The sequence below is a fragment of the Eptatretus burgeri genome, chromosome 11, assembly GCF_056783735.1.
Source record: "Eptatretus burgeri isolate ZD-2024b chromosome 11, Ebu_testis_v1, whole genome shotgun sequence".
Classification (NCBI taxonomy): Eukaryota; Metazoa; Chordata; class Myxini; order Myxiniformes; family Myxinidae; genus Eptatretus; species Eptatretus burgeri.
The window spans coordinates 100,424,925-100,446,367 of record NC_140971.1 but is presented as its reverse complement, the minus strand read 5'-3'; the positions used below and the strand labels follow the sequence as shown (position 1 = coordinate 100,446,367).

Below are 21,443 nucleotides of genomic sequence, written 5' to 3'. Positions count from 1 at the left end.
AATACAAGAAAGTGGCTCAAAATTGTCATTCTCAAACATGTGAATGAAGCAATCCTCACCTTGCCTCGCTGGTCAACTTTGCATCGAGCTTCTGTTCCCATTCTTGTATCATTGTATTTACAATGATCTAAAGAAAGAAAGAAAAAAAAAAAAGGTTTAATTTGAAACTACAAACAATGAAATGTGAAATAAAGTAAAACTAGAAGGGCACTCGGTAGAGCGCATACCTCCGCCACATAATGCCTGATCCATGAGAACATATCGGGCCCAATACATTTTTGAAATTTGCTGCACAGCACGATATCGATTTTGGCCCCATCTCTCAATGGTGAGGAATCACTTTAAAAATTAAACAATTCTCGTATCCGGATCTGAATTCGGATCTTCATCAAAATCGAATCAATTTGTCCTTGTGACACACCCAACCTGTCCACCAAGTATCGTCCAAATCCATCCACAACTTTTTGAGATATCGTAATATATATATGTCATTTTTGGCAAGATCTCTCAACGGTGAAGAATCATTTAAAAAATTCTAGTAGTCGGATCCGGATCCGGATCTTCACCAAAATCTAATCAGTTCGTCCTTGTCACACACCGAATCTGTCCAAAAAAAATATCATCCGGATCCGTACACAACTTTGAGATATCCTGTACAAAGACAAAGACAGAAAGGGGTGAAAACAACCTCCTTCACCTTCGGTGGCAGAGGTAAAAATTTAAATGCAACAGTTTACTCAATCATGACGAAAGGACATGCAGCAAAAGAGAGAAATGACGCACGCACGCACTCTTACTTCTAAACGAACCACAATAGATGGTGACCAAATGGGTCAGCCCCCGCTCGACGCATCTCCTCCAAGGGCTTTTGAGTCCTAGTCCATTGTCCTCGCCCATTACGCCTCCTCCATACTCTAGCACGTTTCAGCTGTTGACCACTCTGGCACAGATGTGGTGGACTGAAGCTCCAAAGCACTGGAGTTGATGTCCATAGCATTTTGGGACTGCGAAACCATCCATTGGTTCATGTGTGGCCCCACGTGATGAAAGCCAACCAAGCGTCCAGATACAGTCCATCAGAACTGTGCTACTGTAGTGGTAGGCAAGACCACCTGCCTGTAGGAGTACGGGGCATGGTGCTCACTGAGATTGCCGGGCCAGCGGCATCGAGCACGTTAACCACCCAGCAGTTAACCACGTACGACAAGGCCAACCCAGGTCAGGAACCTGAATGTGCCGATGGAATGCCCGTTGTCGACCCCAACAGGTTCCCCTGAGAGGGCTGTGCCATACACAGTCACAAGCACCATGGAGAAAATCTGAGCGAGGGGGAGTAGTACCGGTGTCAACGGGGCACCCCCTTCTGGGACACAGTGGTAGTACCGCATGCCATACAGGAGGAACCCGTCCCCACAAGTCCAGCCGTACCATTCTTTGGTCACTGCATGCAGTACACCGAAGAATGGGAGCCGGGTCGCGATTCATGACACCAATGGTTGAGTAAGGCCTCAGTCACATTTGCCACGGCGGCCGTGGGGTCTACAAAATCTACGGCCACTAGCAATTATAGGGCGGCCGCAGTATTTCCACGGACACACAATGTAGCAGTCACATATGTTTTTATTTTTCGGGGAGCCGCACGGCGTATTTATAAATTGTGGAGACCGAAAACGTGGGGGTGCCCTACGGTCTTTGATTTGATGTCGCACAGTGACCTTAGGGCGTTCCTGCGGCGGCCATAGAATTTTCAAGGCAGATGCAAGGTGCCCGCAAGGTGACCACAGGGGGGCCCGAAGGCGAACGTGCGGCCAGACGGACGGTAACGAGTGGGTTCTTTTAATTTTCTTTTTTTTTTTAACCAGTTTTTTTTTTTTCGGCTTGTCGAATTGCTACGGCGAACGTAGAAATGAAAAAAGTTATAACTCCACGTTATAATTCTATGGCGACCCTACGGCCTGTAAAATATAACCAAACGGCGTAGAGCCACCCTGAGGCCACCGCAGAAACTCTGTGGTCGCCGCACGTTTCTGTCAATTCAGAGGGCGTACGGCCGCCGTATCCTCGCCGTAGAGCAAATGTGACTTAGGCCTTAGTATTTCAAAACGTTGTGGATGGATAGAGAGCTTACTCGCTCCGTCACTGAAGGTGGAGGTGGTCATGTTTTCACCTCTGTCTGTTTGTTTGTCTGTCTGTGAGCAGAATATCTCAAAAAGTTATGGACGGATTCGGACAAAACTTAGTGGACAGGTTGACAAGGCCGAATCGATTCGATCTTGGTGAAGATCCGAATAAGATATATATTTTTTATTTTTTAAGTGATATTCTTCACCATTGAGAGATGGGCCAAAAACAAGATAATATTTCAAAATGCCGTGGACGGATTAGGACAAAACTAGGTGGATGAGTTGCGTCGGTGACAAAAACAAGCCGATTGATTTTGGTTCAGGTCTGGATCCAGAACCGGCCTATCGGTGGGATACAAAAAGGACACTGTTCAGCCTGGCGGAGGTAGGCGCTCTACCGAGTGTCGTTCTAGTTTTACGTGGAATCGCGAGAAGCTCTGCAGTATTAATCCATCGTCTCACAAACCTCGTGCTCTGGAGAAAAATGCTCGAGGTCAGTGCGGAGGCAACGCAGACCAGGCAGGAAGTGGTTTACCATCAGCTCATCTGAGATGACTGCGTCCAAAAGCTCAGGACACACAGAATAGTTGGGTAAGCAAAATGCCAACCAATTTTGTCTCCAAACCCATCAATACAGTCAACAACTGTTTTTCAAGAATGGCAACACAGGTTGAACAAAACATTCAAGATAATCAAATGAACAGCCAACTGTACATGAATCTAAGCCAAATAAAACAGAGGCAGAAAAAAGTAGATCGAGTGTGGATACAGCAGCAGGACATAGCAGAATAGGCCTCGAAAAGATGCAACGCCACGTCTGCTCGCCGGGTCTCCACAGGCTGCTGGTTGTTGCGGGTTGATAGGCGATGCAAATTTGGGATAACAACTGTGGAGAAAGGAAACGAGAACTAATCAAGTCCTGCTTGTCCTCTGGGAGAATAATTCCACATGAGGAATAAAATAAATAAATAAAAACCATGTTAGGATAATATGGCATTACATTTGAGGCATGAGGGAAGATAGTAATGTGAAAGACAATGAACGAGCAACGTTATAGGTTTGCGAGAGAAGAAGTTGAACTTCAGAAGAATCGAGAAAATTGCAAGAGATGCCAAGTATGACGGGAGGCTTGGTGTTTAATGGAGATGTCCACTTCAGCAAGAATGCAGGTGTACATGCAAGAGACGAACACTCATCCCGAAAGCGAGGCTCGGCATTCGGTCCAACATGGCTGAATGTGCGGATAATTTCCAGGTGTATGGCATGCTGGTTCTGGTATTGTGGATCCTCAACAAAAGCTCCAAGCTGCATTTTTACACGTTCCAGAAGCTGGGGGAGGGTATGGAATGAGGAAACTGTTTAGGCTCGGAAGCATGACCTGCAGAACGTTCACTGTGCACAATCAGGAAAAACAAACATCTGAGCAAGTTGGATCACAATATCTCTGTGATTTTGTTCGTAAATACAGGACAATATTGTGTATTTCTCGTGGAAGAATGAGGTGACAAAGGGTAAAAAAAAAAAAGCAACTGACTGACAAAGAACCCACGGTTGGACAAAAAAATAAAGGAAGAGAATTGAGCAAACAGGAAAAAAGGAAAAAGGAGGGGAAGAGACTCGTATCAGTAACTTGCAAGTAAGACGGTTGGCTAAGGTTGGTTATTGGGAGTGGGAAAGCTCACGAGCCAGTATGGGGGACGAATTGAGATGGCGGTGTGCCGTCTGCTTGAAGCCCGAGATGGAAGAGTAGGATCGAAATGCCGATAATTCGGAAGGCAGCGTCACAAAAGAGGAAGAAATAGTTGAGGTTTTGCACAAAGCTTGGATTTTTGGAGTTTAATCAGGAGTGAGCGAAAAGAAGAATGCATGCATCCTCGAAGGGCTGATAGAGCTGAGGCAGTGACGTAGTTCGTATTTTCAGTTTCAGGTATGAATTAAATATTGCAGATCTTCTTCTTCTTCTTCCATATGGCAGCTTGGTTGCCGGGTAGCTATCATTTTGTTAGGGCACGTCTATGTCGCTGATGCTGTGCCCCTCGACCAGTACACTGGTACTCGTTTCGCTGACCTCAGAAGGATGACAGGCTGAGCCAAACCCAATTGGTGTTAATGCAGCAGCCAATGGGGCTCAAACTCAGGACACTAAGATCCCAAGCCAGCCACCCTTAATCAGTAAGCCAACATCAGGCTTACCATTGCTGGTCGAGCGTCCTACCACTACCTACAGACCAGGTTCTGGGACCCTGGGGCAGGTGTCAGATTCTGGAGACCGGAAATTACTCGAGGGTCTCTCCTGCATTCTCAGCCATTTCTGACCGTAAAAATGACTTTTAAGCATACCGTCATTTTGCTACTCTTTAAGCATAATGTAAAATATATATATATATATATATATATATATATATATATATATATATATATATATATATATATATATATATATATATATATATATATATATATATATATATATATATATATATATATATATATATTGTTGTGGTTGACGAAATTCGCACACCACCATTCAGGTCCCTTAGGTGAGATATCTCCGTAAGTATATGTGTAGTTAGGCCCAAACCCGTTGTCTAGAGGGAATACATGTCATTCACTCGGGCTGCGACTCTTCAGGATAGCCGTTTTTCTTTTCCTATCTTTATTTTGGACCAGCCACCATTTCTACCACCACCAACCACGTCTCAATAGTCATCACACAACAACCACCAACCACAACGCCGCTTCACCACAACAGCCACGACCTTTACCGTCACACCTCGCAACCGTCGCATCACCACCATTCTCGCGCCACTTGTGGGCACCGATACTGGACTCGTGCAGGGCGCGCACCGAACAGCGTGTACAAAAACATCACAGACTTTCCGAAGAAAAACGGATCAAAAACGACTCACGCCCACTTTTGTTCCGTCCTATCGGAGAGCGTGGGCGATTTGGCTCCGCCTCCAGGGCGTTGGAGTGAGGACGCTATATGTAAATTCATGGATCAAAAAGCGTTCACGCCCACTTTTCCTCGGTCCAATGGGGAGCCAGTTAGAGAGGTGAAAGGTCGGGGGCAGAGGGTCAAAGGCGAAGCCACGGGGCTTATATAAACGGCTGCGTTCGTAAGTCAAAAGGGAGTTGTGCGTTGGAACCAGTTGTGCGGAGTTCAAGAGAGTCGTCGGTGGAGCTGGAAAGAAGGGGAGAGGTTGAGAGTGAAGAGTTGGGACGAGCCAAGAGAGGAGACGGAGAGGGCGAGTAGACGGAGCTGTGGAGAGGGGGGGAAGGCGGACGAGGGAGAGCTCGCGTCGGTGTCGGGAGCTGCGAAGGCGGGAGGCCGACGGCACGACCGAGGTCGAGGTGGAGACGCTCGTCGCGGGACCCGAGACAGGGTAATATCCTCCTTCCCCCGAGCATCAGCAACCCCCTCCTGTTTCCCCCCGCGCTGAGATAGTGCGACAAAGGGGGCCCCTTCCCCCCCCCCTACCAGACACTGTCCGCGAGGCCCGCGGAGTTGAGGCACCACCGCCACTTCGCGTCTCATCATCAGACGGGTAGGCCCGACCCGGTCTCGGCCCCAGGCCCGCCTCATCATTGAGGGTGGTTCTTTTTCTTTTGCTTTGGGTATGTGTTGTCGGCGCCGTCTGTGAAGAAGAATTGTATAAGTGTTGCCGTGTGCTCGGAAGTCGGATAGCTCTGCATTGTGTGTCTTTTATATTTGCTTTTTGTGTAATATTGTTTCTTCTCCTTTTACATGTGCTTTTGGTGTAATTGTATATGTGTGCTTTCCGTTCATCGCGAATAAATGTGAATTATGATGAACTGTTTTCCCGCTTCGCTTCGTCTTTTCTTTCATTGAATCTCCATCTTGCTTCACGTAAAGGGTTGGTAGTGGGCTGAATACGCCCGGTAATTAATCGAACCGTCGAGGCCGACGAATAACACCGCTCGGTTATCCCGATAGTACGGAACGGGTCGCTTAAAGTGGCCCGTGTCCGAAGTCGACCTGCGGCGAGGTGCGATCGCCCGGTCTACCCTCCGCGTGGGTACTTAGGTAGGTCGAAGTTGGCGAGCAACCCTATCCCACGCGGGGGCCGATTGGCACGATCGCGGTGAGACCGAAAGGTCCACCCGTGACTAGTTCCCGGCGTTAGTCCGAGAGGGTCACGACTGGATTGTCCATCCGGTGGGCGACGTGCCGCGATTCGAGTTACGTGGCCGTCAGCACGCCGGCGGGCGCAAATCCGCAACACTGGTGTCAGGAGTGGGATACAAACTCATCGCCCTCCTCGCGGCACTGGTATTGGAGAACGGGAAAACGGGCTCTCCTGTCTCCAATTAAATTCACGGGAATCGGTCCAGGGGTGAGAGAAGCGACCCCCGATTCCCTCCAAATTACGAGCGAGCTAAATTAACCCTTTAGGAAAAGCAAGATGGCGTCTCAAGGCGAGCGGGAGCCGGGGGTATTAGAAATGGATGTAGAATGTGTAGGATCCATGGTCCAGGATGAAATCCCCGTGCAGGAAATGTCGGTTGTGCAGGAACATGAACTCCCCCAACTGAACCCAGAGTTCGAAATGGGCGCAGTGGCTGGGGTGGCGGACAAACGGCCCCCACGTGCGAATTCGCCCACGGATCGGACGATGGAAATGTTTGAGACATTGATGAGGAAAATGGATGCGAATACACAACAAATGAAAAACGAAATAAAAGGCATGAACGAAAAGATGGATACAAACACAAATGAAATGAAAAACGAAATGAAAGGCATGAACGAAAAGATGGATACAAACGCAAACGAAATGAACAAGCAAATGAACGGAATGGAAACAAACATGAGGGAAGAAACTAAAAAGCTCCGGGGTGAGACGCAGAACATGGGCCGATGCCTGCAGGCGGGCATAAAGGCCGTCAGCAGGGAGCTTAAAATGGCGACTCCACGTGTAGGAGCGAACGAGGTGGGAGGGGGTGCAACGTTGACCGAAAGGGAAAAATTAAATGGGGAGACCAAAACGTGTGAGACGAGACACGAGGTGACGACAAAAGAAATAAAAATAGTGGAGACAAGGGAGGTAAAGGGTGAAGAGGTGACTGAGTTGGCAGAGACACGGGAGATGGGAACGATAGAGGGAAGACTACACGATGAAGACGGGGTAAGTGACGCACACACACACACACGGAGGTAGTGGAGGACGATGAGGTTGAGCTCGCGGAGCGTGTAGGGACCCGGTGCGAGCAGCGGGATAGCCTCCTCCAGGAACGAGGGGAGGGAGTATTCCCCCTTGAAGCGGATCACGACCAGGTGAGTTCAGTCGTGCTTTGCGAGGTTGAGAGGAGGAGTGCTGCGAACGGGTGCACGGAGAGCTTGGGGGGTATAGAGGCCCCGGAAACCCTTGTGGGGACACGAATCCCCAGTGTGGTTGTCCCTGTGTGTGTGGTGCAAGGTGTGAGTGCGTCCCCGTGTGTGGAAGCGACCCCGTGTGTGAGTGGTGTGGTGGCGATTGTGCCGGAGTACGTGCTTCCCAGCACGCCGTGTGTAAAAGAGGCACTGCGGGTGAGTGCCCCCGCGTGTGTGAGTGAGGCACGGTATGTGGATGAGGCACCGCGGGTGAGTGCCCCCGCGTGTGTGAGTGAGGGACGGTGTGTGGATGAGGCACTGCGGGTGAGTGCCCCCGCGTGTGTGAGTGAGGGACGGTGTGTGGATGAGGCACCGCGGATGAGTGCCCCCGCGTGTGTGAGTGGTATGATTTGTGTGAGGGAAATGGCACGAGTGAGTGAACGGCCGAGTGCAAGGGAGACAGTGTGTGTGAGAGAGCGGTATGTGAGGGAGATGTCGGTTGGCATGCGGGAGCACGCAGCCGCGTCTCCCGGGGTGAGTTTGATGGTGTGGAGTGTGAGCGTCGTAACACGCGGGAGTGCGTGTGTCGAATGGCGACGACGGCGACGTGTGAGGAAAGAAAGCCGAGTAGCGGCTGTCGTTGTTTCGGGGACCGTGCCGGGTTCACCCAGCAGTGAGCACGAGGTCCGTGCTGTGCAACGCACGAGGCCGCCACGTGCTCGCTTGCGAGAGTGAAGTCCCGGTCCGGAAACGCACGCGGTGGATTTGCCGATCCCGCGGACGGACAAAGTTTAGGCAGGATTACGGATTTGGACCGGACGGGTTCTCCACGCGATCGTGTGTGTTAAGCTCCAACGGGCAAAGCACATGTGTTCGCGTGGGGAACCCCTCGAGACGTGGGGCTTGTGTTTTTTTTTAATGCGCACGGTGATGCCATGGCTGCACGTGGGGGTGGAATCCGGCAGGAGGAGTATCCCTGCCGGATGGTACCGTCCAAGGAGGGACGAGGAACACGTGCAGCTGCATGACGTCACGGGCAGGTGCAAAGTGGAATCCATGGAATCCATCATCGCTTCAGACATGAAATCCTTCCTCTTCTCCAATGGCTTGATTTCCAATCATCAATTTGGTTTCAGACCAGGTCACTCTACCCTAGATATGCTGCTACTGCTCTCCCATCAATGGATGGAGGTCCTCAATGCCAGACAGGAAATCCGAGCCGTATCCCTGGACATATCACGTGCTTTTGACACAGTCTGGCACCCTGCCCTACTCACCAAACTCTCTTCCCATGGTATTCAAGGCCATCTCCACTCATGGCTCGCAGACTTCCTCTCCTGTCGCAGTCAACGTGTGGCCCTAAATGGAGTTCTTTCATCCCCTCTTCCTGTGCAGGCTGGAGTTCCTCAAGGTAGCGTTCTGGGCCCTGTTCTTTTTCTGGTTTTCATCAATGATCTCTCGGACTCTCTGGAAAATCCTCTATTTCTCTTTGCCGATGACTCCACCCTCTGCCGTACCATCTGTCATCCCTCAGACCGGCAAGCAGCAGCTTCTTCGCTCACTGCAGATCTGGATAAAATCACAAACTGGTCCAACACGTGGAACATGTCTTTCAATCCAGACAAATCTCACACTCTCACTATGTCTCTTCGAAAGGACCGTTTACAAAACCCCCCATCCACTTTCTCAACAATCCTCTGGAAGAAGTCTTTTCTTTCAAGCTTCTGGGTCTCACTATCTGCCATGACCTTTCCTGGGAAAGTCACATTTCCAACCTTGCCTCAAAAGCCAGTCGCCGACTGGGAATCCTCCGTCGTGCAAAGTCCTTCCTCGGCCCTCTTGAGCTCCTGACCACTTACAAAGCTTTTGTCCGTAGCCTGATGGAGTACTGCTCTCCCCTCTGGGCTCGTGCTCCTGCCTCCCACCTTTCTCGACTTCACGCTGTCGAAACCAGGGCTTTTAAGATCATTGGCATCTCCCGCAATGAAGCTGAGTCTTTGGGCCTCTCACTCAATCACCGCAGGTTGGTCGGTGGTCTTTCTGTCTTCTACCGACTCCTCTCCAGCCTTGCCCCCGCTGCTCTCTCTGTGACTTGCCCCAACCACATTTCCACAGGGCGCTCAAGGTCCGCCAGCAACCCCGTTCTGGTAAAACTACCAAAATCACGAAGCACTGCTCATCTTCACTCTTTCATTCCTCTTTTTGCCCGCCGTTGGAATAAACTTCCTCACTCTATTCTTTCCCATTCTTCCCTCCAGGCTTTCAAAACAGCTGTTCACCACCACCTCTTATCTTCCCCCATCCAAATCCTCGATCTTTTCTACCCCCGATAATCCACCCAAGCCCACTTCCTTCAATTCTCCTGCTTTCCTTCCTGAAAGTCCCTTTAATGTCCATCTTCCCCTCGCCATGTTCCCCGTCCCATCCCCATCCCTCCCCCTTCCACAGTTCACCTGTGTCTGTTCCCCAATGTTTTGTCCCTTCCACTCCCGCCCCTCTTGTCTCATGCCTCCTTGCTGTGAGTTGTGTGTTAGCTCTCATACGAGCCTCGACCAAGGTATACAAAAAAAAAAAAAAAAAAAAAAAAAAAATAAAGTGCGCGAGCTGCGGGTTGCCGCGCTGGTGCTGCGCATGAAGAAAAAAAAAAGAAGCAAGCCTCACTTTCGGGTGCACAGGATTCCTGGGCAAGGGGTGGAAGACCCCCTTGACCCCTGGGCACAGGATGGAAACTAGTTAGGGGGAAGGGTTAGCTTAGTTAGACCGACTTCATGGGGCAGGGGTAAGTCCTCATGGAGTCCGTGGAATGGATTAGTTAGAGGGATTGTAGCGAGATTTAGGTGGGGAAATAAAAGTTATTTTAGAGATTTGGAGACAGTGACAGACTTGTGGAGGTGTAGAGGGGACGTAGTTAAGCTACGTAGGTTAAATGGAACGTGCTGTAGTTTAAGGGACGACGTGGGAGCACGAGTTAGTTAGGGGAAGTAGTGAAGAGGATGGCAGAGTCCAGCGGTGAGTGTGTTGAAGAGTTGGTGAGTTGTGAGGTGAGTACTTGTTGAGTGAGTGAGGCCAGCGGGTCTGTGTGAATGGAGCGAATGGGGAATGCATGGTGCGATGAGTGATTGGGGGGAGGAGTGACTCCCGCCCAAGGGACCCCGGGGTCAGTATAAAGTAAGTTAGCTGGGTTAGTTAAATTGAAAAATGGAGGTCGTTTTGTTGTTGGTGGGGAAGTAGGCTCGAAACCCGTTTGGAGGGGTGCAGGAGCCCTGTTGACGGGCTGGGAGCGTGGCTGCGAAAAGTGAGTATCGCTGAGTGGGTACCCCGGGCACTAGGCTAGTCGGCCGTGGTAGGCCAAGGGCCCATGGGGGGCCGGGATAGCGTAGTGGGCACGGGTGCGCCTGCTTGGTGCGGGGGCCCGGGGCGCCATTAGCCGCGTGGGCAGTGTTGTGGGCACGGGTGACCCTCGGAAAGGGGCCTGGGAAGCCAGCCTGCCATGTGTGCATTTCAGGGGAGGTGCCATGGGGGGCACTCCCCGGTGTTAAGGGAGCTGGTAGGCTCGGAGGCAGTGTAGTGCCCGGGGGTGCCATAGCGGGAGATTCGGCAGAGGGTCGTGCCTGCCAAAGGGAGCCACGTGTCCCAGCCATGAGACCGTGTGAGGGCACGGAGAGAAAAAGGGGGGGCGAGGCCCAAAATTGTGAGAACACCAACACAGGCGACGGGAATCTGGGTTGTTAGAACCAATAGTTTAAGCGAGAGGCGCTTGTTGAAAGCCCCGGGGTAGTTTAACAGTTAAATGGATAGGGTAGATTAGGAAGTGTACCCCTCCGCACCATCCATCCCCTCGTTCTCGTTGTGGGCCGCTGGACCCACTTTGGGTTAGATCGCTGAACTCTGGGGAGGCCATTCTGAGGCTTCGTTGGGCCTCGACACAGGACGCTAGCTCTCCCTTGTTCCCCTCCGGGAAGGGAACGTAGGGGTTGGGAGTAGGCTAGGTGACAGGATAGGTTAGCCGAACAAGGACAGTACAGGGGTTAGGGGACGATTTATAGTGGGGAAGTAAAAAAAAAATAATAAAAAATTAAGTTGGGGCTAAATTGGGGTTTGACAAATTAAGAGAGTGGGTATGGACGCTGACAGGCAAAGGCGATAGGTTGGGAGGGAGACAGGTAGGTAGGTCCGAGCCCGCCTTTCAAGTGGCCAGCACCACCGCACTCCCTCCACCAACCTCCACTGAACGGCAAAGGCTGGCCAACTTCATCGGCTGGCCGTGTTTTGCTTCAAGGCAGAGGCCGGCCCACTTCATCGGCAGCTGTTGTGTTGCTGCAAGGCCTGTGCCGGCCGGATCATCTGCAGCTGTGGTACTTCAAGGCCTGTGCCGGCCCACTTCATCTGCCGGCTGGCTGTTTTCTTCAAGGCCTGTGCCGGCCAGTTCGTCTGCCGGCTGTGTTTGCCTGCAGCGGCCTTCTTCTGCGGGCTGTGTTTGCCTGCAGCGGCCTTCTTCTGCGGGCTGTGTTTGCCTGCAGCGGCCTTCTTCTGCGGGCTGTGTTTGCCTGCTACCTTTGCCATGCCATGCCCACTGCCCCTGTTCACCAACCCCCGTTCAATTTTTGCTTTGCCCCCCCCCCCTGTTCATTGCCATGTGCGCCAGGATCAAGGCAACAGTTTGCAAGCTGCAAGAACTGCCCTGTTGGCAGCTACAACACGGGCCTGCAGTGGCGGCCCGTGCACCGTGTTTGTGTTCATCCATCCATTCGTTGTGTTCATTGCGTGTGCCACTTGAGCTGGCACGGAGACTGCGTTTGTGCAGCCCATGCACCGTTGTGGTTCACTGCGTTCAGTTCAAAAGGGAAGGCCTTGGACTGCGTGTGAGCAGCCGGCCACGTTCCCTGTCGCCTGCATTGTTTGAGCCAGAGACTGCATGCGGGCAGCCTGGCTCCCTGCTTACTGCTTTCTTTTTGCAGAGTTCAATGATCCTGGGCCATGGTTTAGTGTAAAAATTGTAAGTTAAGGTTAAGATGTACTGTAAATATGAGTGCGCCCCCGGCATGTCTGTCTAGCGCTGGCAATTTTATTTAAGTCGTCCGTGTGAGTGAGTTTGTTTAGGTAGTTACTCAGCCCTCAGGTTATTTATTTTGGGGACACGAATACCATGAATGTCTCACTCAGGGATCCGTAGGTAAAATGTACTAGGGGAGAACTACACATGATGGCACACGAAAATTTGATGACTCGGGACGAGTCTGTAAAAAGGGGAGGGGGTAGTGTTGTGGTTCACGAAATTCGCACACCACCATTCAGGTCCCTTAGGTGAGATATCTCCGTAAGTATATGTGTAGTTAGGCCCAAACCCGTTGTCTAGAGGGAATACATGTCATTCACTCGGGCTGCGACTCTTCAGGATAGCCGTTTTTCTTTTCCTATCTTTATTTTGGACCAGCCACCATTTCTACCACCACCAACCACGTCTCAACAGTCATCACACAACAACCACCAACCACAACGCCGCTTCACCACAACAGCCACGACCTTTACCGTCACACCTCGCAACCGTCGCATCACCACCATTCTCGCGCCACTTGTGGGCACCGATACTGGACTCGTGCAGGGCGCGCACCGAACAGCGTGTACAAAAACATCACAGACTTTCCGAAGAAAAACGGATCAAAAACGACTCACGCCCACTTTTGTTCCGTCCTATCGGAGAGCGTGGGCGATTTGGCCCCGCCTCCAGGGCGTTGGAGTGAGGACGCTATATGCAAATTCATGGATCCAAAAGCGTTCACGCCCACTTTTCCTCGGTCCAATGGGGAGCCAGTTAGAGAGGTGAAAGGTCGGAGGCAGAGGGTCAAAGGCGAAGCCACGGGGCTTATATAAACGGCTGCGTTCGTAAGTCAAAAGGGAGTTGTGCGTTGGAACCAGTTGTGCGGAGTTCAAGAGAGTCGTCGGTGGAGCTGGAAAGAAGGGGAGAGGTTGAGAGTGAAGAGTTGGGACGAGCCAAGAGAGGAGACGGAGAGGGCGAGTAGACGGAGCTGTGAAGAGGGGGGGAAGGCGGACGAGGGGGTGCTCGCGTCGGTGTCGGGAGCTGCGAAGGCGGGAGGCCGACGGCGCGACCGAGGTCGAGGTGGAGACGCTCGTCGCGGGACCCGAGACAGGGTAATATCCTCCTTCCCCCGAGCATCAGCAACCCCCTCCTGTTTCCCCCCGCGCTGAGATAGTGCGACAAAGGGGGCCCCTTCCCCCCCCCCTACCAGACACTGTCCGCGAGGCCCGCGGAGTTGAGGCACCACCGCCACTTCGCGTCTCATCATCAGACGGGTAGGCCCGACCCGGTCTCGGCCCCAGGCCCGCCTCATCATTGAGGGTGGTTCTTTTTCTTTTGCTTTGGGTATGTGTTGTCGGCGCCGTCTGTGAAGAAGAATTGTATAAGTGTTGCCGTGTGCTCGGAAGTCGGATAGCTCTGCATTGTGTGTCTTTTATATTTGCTTTTTGTGTAATATTGTTTCTTCTCCTTTTACATGTGCTTTTGGTGTAATTGTATATGTGTGCTTTCCGTTCATCGCGAATAAATGTGAATTATGATGAACTGTTTTCCCGCTTCGCTTCGTCTTTTCTTTCATTGAATCTCCATCTTGCTTCACGTAAAGGGTTGGTAGTGGGCTGAATACGCCCGGTAATTAATCGAACCGTCGAGGCCGACGAATAACACCGCTCGGTTATCCCGATAGTACGGAACGGGTCGCTTAAAGTGGCCCGTGTCCGAAGTCGACCTGCGGCGAGGTGCGATCGCCCGGTCTACCCTCCGCGTGGGTACTTAGGTAGGTCGAAGTTGGCGAGCAACCCTATCCCACGCGGGGGCCGATTGGCACGATCGCGGTGAGACCGAAAGGTCCACCCGTGACTAGTTCCCGGCGTTAGTCCGAGAGGGTCACGACTGGATTGTCCATCCGGTGGGCGACGTGCCGCGATTCGAGTTACGTGGCCGTCAGCACGCCGGCGGGCGCAAATCCGCAACACTGGTGTCAGGAGTGGGATACAAACTCATCGCCCTCCTCGCGGCACTGGTATTGGAGAACGGGAAAACGGGCTCTCCTGTCTCCAATTAAATTCACGGGAATCGGTCCAGGGGTGAGAGAAGCGACCCCCGATTCCCTCCAAATTACGAGCGAGCTAAATTAACCCTTTAGGAAAAGCAAGATGGCGTCTCAAGGCGAGCGGGAGCCGGGGGTATTAGAAATGGATGTAGAATGTGTAGGATCCATGGTCCAGGATGAAATCCCCGTGCAGGAAATGTCGGTTGTGCAGGAACATGAACTCCCCCAACTGAACCCAGAGTTCGAAATGGGCGCAGTGGCTGGGGTGGCGGACAAACGGCCCCCACGTGCGAATTCGCCCACGGATCGGACGATGGAAATGTTTGAGACATTGATGAGGAAAATGGATGCGAATACACAACAAATGAAAAACGAAATAAAAGGCATGAACGAAAAGATGGATACAAACACAAATGAAATGAAAAACGAAATGAAAGGCATGAACGAAAAGATGGATACAAACGCAAACGAAATGAACAAGCAAATGAACGGAATGGAAACAAACATGAGGGAAGAAACTAAAAAGCTCCGGGGTGAGACGCAGAACATGGGCCGATGCCTGCAGGCGGGCATAAAGGCCGTCAGCAGGGAGCTTAAAATGGCGACTCCACGTGTAGGAGCGAACGAGGTGGGAGGGGTGCAACGTTGACCGAAAGGGAAAAATTAAATGGGGAGACCAAAACGTGTGAGACGAGACACGAGGTGACGACAAAAGAAATAAAAATAGTGGAGACAAGGGAGGTAAAGGGTGAAGAGGTGACTGAGTTGGCAGAGACACGGGAGATGGGAACGATAGAGGGAAGACTACACGATGAAGACGGGGTAAGTGACGCACACACACACACACGGAGGTAGTGGAGGACGATGAGGTTGAGCTCGCGGAGCGTGTAGGGACCCGGTGCGAGCAGCGGGATAGCCTCCTCCAGGAACGAGGGGAGGGAGTATTCCCCTTGAAGCGGATCACGACCAGGTGAGTTCAGTCGTGCTTTGCGAGGTTGAGAGGAGGAGTGTTGCGAACGGGTGCACGGAGAGCTTGGGGGTATAAAGGCCCCGGAAACTCTTGTGGTGGCACTAATCCCCAGTGTGGTTGTCCCGGTGTGTGTGGTGCAAGGTGTGAGTGCGCCCCCGTGTGTGGAAGCGACCCCGTGTGCGAGTGGTGTGGTGGCAAGTATGCCGCAGTGCGTGCTTCCCAGCACGCCGTGTGTAAGAGGCACTGCGGGTGAGTGCCCCGCGTGTGTGAGTGAGGCACGGTATGTGGATGAGGGCACCGCGGGTGAGTGCCCCGCGTGTGTGAGTGAGGACGGTGTGTGGATGAGGCACTGCGGGTGAGTGCCCCCGCGTGTGTGGTGAGGGACGGTGTGTGGATGAGGCACCGCGGATGAGTGCCCCGCGTGTGTGAGTGGTATGATTTGTGTGAGGGAAATGGCACGAGTGAGTGAACGGCCGAGTGCAAGGGAGACAGTGTGTGTGAGAGAGCGGTATGTGAGGGAGATGTCGGTTGGCATGCGGGAGCACGCAGCCGCGTCTCCCGGGGTGAGACTGATGGTGTGGAGTGTGAGCGTCGTAACACGCGGGAGTGCGTGTGTCGAATGGCGACGACGGCGGCGATGTGAGGAAAGAAAGCCGAGTAGCGGCTGTCGTTGTTCGGGGACCGTGCCGGGTTCACCCCAGCAGTGAGCACGAGGTCCGTGCTGTGCAACGCACGAGGCCGCCACGTGCTCGCTTGCGAGTGAAGTCCCGGTCCGGAAACGCACGCGGTGGATTTGCCGATCCCGCGGACGGACAAAGTTTAGGCAGGATTACGGATTTGGACCGGACGGGTTCTCCACGCGATCGTGTGTGTTAAGCTCCAACGGGCAAAGCACATGTGTTCGCGTGGGGAACCCCTCGAGACGTGGGGCTTGTGTTTTTTTTTAATGCGCACGGTGATGCCATGGCTGCACGTGGGGGTGGAATCCGGCAGGAGGAGTATCCCTGCCGGATGGTACCGTCCAAGGAGGGACGAGGAACACGTGCAGCTGCATGACGTCACGGGCAGGTGCAAAGTGGAATCCATGGAATCCATCATCGCTTCAGACATGAAATCCTTCCTCTTCTCCAATGGCTTGATTTCCAATCATCAATTTGGTTTCAGACCAGGTCACTCTACCCTAGATATGCTGCTACTGCTCTCCCATCAATGGATGGAGGTCCTCAATGCCAGACAGGAAATCCGAGCCGTATCCCTGGACATATCACGTGCTTTTGACACAGTCTGGCACCCTGCCCTACTCACCAAACTCTCTTCCCATGGTATTCAAGGCCATCTCCACTCATGGCTCGCAGACTTCCTCTCCTGTCGCAGTCAACGTGTGGCCCTAAATGGAGTTCTTTCATCCCCTCTTCCTGTGCAGGCTGGAGTTCCTCAAGGTAGCGTTCTGGGCCCTGTTCTTTTCTGGTTTTCATCAATGATCTCTCGGACTCTCTGGAAAATCCTCTATTTCTCTTTGCCGATGACTCCACCCTCTGCCGTACCATCTGTCATCCCTCAGACCGGCAAGCAGCAGCTTCTTCGCTCACTGCAGATCTGGATAAAATCACAAACTGGTCCAACACGTGGAACATGTCTTTCAATTCAGACAAATCTCACACTCTCACTATGTCTCTTCGAAAGGACCGTTTACAAAACCCCCCCATCCACTTTCTCAACAATCCTCTGGAAGAAGTCTTTTCTTTCAAGCTTCTGGGTCTCACTATCTGCCATGACCTTTCCTGGGAAAGTCACATTTCCAACCTTGCCTCAAAAGCCAGTCGCCGACTGAGGAATCCTCCGTCGTGCAAAGTCCTTCCTCGGCCCTCTTGAGCTCCCTGACCACTTACAAAGCTTTTGTCCGTAGCCTGATGGAGTACTGCTCTCCCCTCTGGGCTCGTGCTCCTGCCTCCACCTTTCTCGACTTCACGCTGTCGAAACCAGGGCTTTAAGATCATTGGCATCTCCCGCAATGAAGCTGAGTCTTTGGGCCTCTCACTCCAATCACCGCAGGTTGGTCGGTGGTCTTTCTGTCTTCTACCGACTCCTCTCCAGCCTTGCCCCCCTGCTCTCTCTGTGATTTGTCCCAACCACATTTCCACAGGGCGCTCAAGGTCCGCCAACAACCCCCTTCTGGTAAAACTACCAAAATCACGAATCACTGCTCATCTTCACTCTTTCATTCCTCTTTTTCCCGCCTTTGGAATAAACTTCCTCACTCTATTCTTTCCCATTCTTCCCTCCAGGCTTTCAAAACAGCTGTTCACCACCACCTCTTATCTTCCCCCATCCAAATCCTCGATCTTTTCTACCCCGATAATCCACCCAAGCCCACTTCCTTCAATTCTCCTGCTTTCCTTCCTGAAAGTCCCTTTAATGTCCATCTTCCCCTCGCCATGTTCCCCGTCCCATCCCCATCCCTCCCCCTTCCACAGTTCACCTGTGTCTGTTCCCCAATGTTTTGTCCCTTCCACTCCCGCCCCTCTTGTCTCATGCCTCCTTGCTGTGAGTTGTGTGTTAGCTCTCATACGAGCCTCGACCAAGGTATACAAAAAAAAAAAAAAAAAAAAAAAAAAAAAAAAAAAGTGCGCGAGCTGCGGGTTGCCGCGCTGGTGCTGCGCATGAAGAAAAAAAAAAGAAGCAAGCCTCACTTTCGGGTGCACAGGATTCCTGGGCAAGGGGTGGAAGACCCCCTTGACCCCTGGGCACAGGATGGAAACTAGTTAGGGGGAAGGGTTAGCTTAGTTAGACCGACTTCATGGGGCAGGGGTAAGTCCTCATGGAGTCCGTGGAATGGATTAGTTAGAGGGATTGTAGCGAGATTTAGGTGGGGAAATAAAAGTTATTTTAGAGATTTGGAGACAGTGACAGACTTGTGGAGGTGTAGAGGGGACGTAGTTAAGCTACGTAGGTTAAATGGAACGTGCTGTAGTTTAAGGGACGACGTGGGAGCACGAGTTAGTTAGGGGAAGTAGTGAAGAGGATGGCAGAGTCCAGCGGTGAGTGTGTTGAAGAGTTGGTGAGTTGTGAGGTGAGTACTTGTTGAGTGAGTGAGGCCAGCGGGTCTGTGTGAATGGAGCGAATGGGGAATGCATGGTGCGATGAGTGATTGGGGGAGGAGTGACTCCCGCCCACGGGACCCCGGCGTCCGTATAAAGTAAGTTAGCTGGGTTAGTTAAATTGAAAAATGGAGGTCGTTTTGTTGTTGGTGGGGAAGTAGGCTCGAAACCCGTTTGGAGGGGTGCAGGAGCCCTGTTGACGGGCTGGGAGCGTGGCTGCGAAAAGTGAGTATCGCTGAGTGGGTACCCCGGGCACTAGGCTAGTCGGCCGTGGTAGGCCAAGGGCCCATGGGGGGCCGGGATAGCGTAGTGGGCACGGGTGCGCCTGCTTGGTGCGGGGGCCCGGGGCGCCATTAGCCGCGTGGGCAGTGTTGTGGGCACGGGTGACCCTCGGAAAGGGGCCTGGGAAGCCAGCCTGCCATGTGTGCATTTCAGGGGAGGTGCCATGGGGGGCACTCCCCGGTGTTAAGGGAGCTGGTAGGCTCGGAGGCAGTGTAGTGCCCGGGGGTGCCATAGCGGGAGATTCGGCAGAGGGTCGTGCCTGCCAAAGGGAGCCACGTGTCCCAGCCATGAGACCGTGTGAGGGCACGGAGAGAAAAAGGGGGGGCGAGGCCCAAAATTGTGAGAACACCAACACAGGCGACGGGAATCTGGGTTGTTAGAACCAATAGTTTAAGCGAGAGGCGCTTGTTGAAAGCCCCGGGGTAGTTTAACAGTTAAATGGATAGGGTAGATTAGGAAGTGTACCCCTCCGCACCATCCATCCCCTCGTTCTCGTTGTGGGCCGCTGGACCCACTTTGGGTTAGATCGCTGAACTCTGGGGAGGCCATTCTGAGGCTTCGTTGGGCCTCGACACAGGACGCTAGCTCTCCCTTGTTCCCCTCCGGGAAGGGAACGTAGGGGTTGGGAGTAGGCTAGGTGACAGGATAGGTTAGCCGAACAAGGACAGTACAGGGGGTTAGGGGACGATTTATAGTGGGGAAGTAAAAAAAAAAAAAATAATAAAAAATTAAGTTGGGGCTAAATTGGGGTTTGACAAATTAAGAGAGTGGGTATGGACGCTGACAGGCAAAGGCGATAGGTTGGGAGGGAGACAGGTAGGTAGGTCCGAGCCCGCCTTTCAAGTGGCCAGCACCACCGCACTCCCTCCACCAACCTCCACTGAACGGCAAAGGCTGGCCAACTTCATCGGCTGGCCGTGTTTTGCTTCAAGGCAGAGGCCGGCCCACTTCATCGGCAGCTGTTGTGTTGCTGCAAGGCCTGTGCCGGCCGGATCATCTGCAGCTGTGGTACTTCAAGGCCTGTGCCGGCCCACTTCATCTGCCGGCTGGCTGTTTTCTTCAAGGCCTGTGCCGGCCAGTTCGTCTGCCGGCTGTGTTTGCCTGCAACGGCCTTCTTCTGCGGGCTGTGTTTGCCTGCAGCGGCCTTCTTCTGCGGGCTGTGTTTGCCTGCAGCGGCCTTCTTCTGCGGGCTGTGTTTGCCTGCTACCTTTGCCATGCCATGCTCACTGCCCCTGTTCACCAACCCCCGTTCAATTTTTGCTTTGCCCCCCCCCCCTGTTCATTGCCATGTGCGCCAGGATCAAGGCAACAGTTTGCAAGCTGCAAGAACTGCCCTGTTGGCAGCTACAACACGGGCCTGCAGTGGCGGCCCGTGCACCGTGTTTGTGTTCATCCATCCATTCGTTGTGTTCATTGCGTGTGCCACTTGAGCTGGCACGGAGACTGCGTTTGTGCAGCCCATGCACCGTTGTGGTTCACTGCGTTCAGTTCAAAAGGGAAGGCCTTGGACTGCGTGTGAGCAGCCGGCCACGTTCCCTGTCGCCTGCATTGTTTGAGCCAGAGACTGCATGCGGGCAGCCTGGCTCCCTGCTTACTGCTTTCTTTTTGCAGAGTTCAATGATCCTGGGCCATGGTTTAGTGTAAAAATTGTAAGTTAAGGTTAAGATGTACTGTAAATATGAGTGCGCCCCCGGCATGTCTGTCTAGCGCTGGCAATTTTATTTAAGTCGTCCGTGTGAGTGAGTTTGTTTAGGTAGTTACTCAGCCCTCAGGTTATTTATTTTGGGGACACGAATACCATGAATGTCTCACTCAGGGATCCGTAGGTAAAATGTACTAGGGGAGAACTACACATGATGGCACACGAAAATTTGATGACTCGGGACGAGTCTGTAAAAAGGGGAGGGGGTAGTGTTGTGGTTCACGAAATTCGCACACCACCATTCAGGTCCCTTAGGTGAGATATCTCCGTAAGTATATGTGTAGTTAGGCCCAAACCCGTTGTCTAGAGGGAATACATGTCATTCACTCGGGCTGCGACTCTTCAGGATAGCCGTTTTTCTTTTCCTATCTTTATTTTGGACCAGCCACCATTTCTACCACCACCAACCACGTCTCAACAGTCATCACACAACAACCACCAACCACAACGCCGCTTCACCACAACAGCCACGACCTTTACCGTCACACCTCGCAACCGTCGCATCACCACCATTCTCGCGCCACTTGTGGGCACCGATACTGGACTCGTGCAGGGCGCGCACCGAACAGCGTGTACAAAAACATCACAGACTTTCCGAAGAAAAACGGATCAAAAACGACTCACGCCCACTTTTGTTCCGTCCTATCGGAGAGCGTGGGCGATTTGGCCCCGCCTCCAGGGCGTTGGAGTGAGGACGCTATATGCAAATTCATGGATCCAAAGCGTTCACGCCCACTTTTCCTCGGTCCAATGGGGAGCCAGTTAGAGAGGTGAAAGGTCGGAGGCAGAGGGTCAAAGGCGAAGCCACGGGGCTTATATAAACGGCTGCGTTCGTAAGTCAAAAGGGA

The 21,443-nt window shown here is 52.5% G+C and overlaps 1 protein-coding gene across 15 annotated transcripts in view; it reads right to left on the bottom strand.

The window, feature by feature from the left end:
- RELCH (RAB11 binding and LisH domain, coiled-coil and HEAT repeat containing) overlaps positions 1-21,443 on the bottom strand; it is a 169,256-nt gene that overhangs the window by 9,536 nt on the left and 138,277 nt on the right. For 11 of the 15 annotated variants that reach the window (XM_085847659.1, XM_085847661.1, XM_085847664.1 and 8 more), the window contains 4 exons: positions 3,299-3,452; positions 2,893-3,009; positions 2,590-2,678; positions 60-127 (listed from right to left, as the gene is read on the bottom strand). In XM_085847659.1, coding sequence (XP_085703785.1) covers positions 60-127; positions 2,590-2,678; positions 2,893-3,009; positions 3,299-3,452 — 428 coding nt within the window. The remainder of the gene's footprint in view (positions 1-59; positions 128-2,589; positions 2,679-2,892; positions 3,010-3,298; positions 3,453-21,443) is intronic. The other 4 variants (XM_085847656.1, XM_085847666.1, XM_085847665.1 and 1 more) reach the window with 2 other exon arrangements.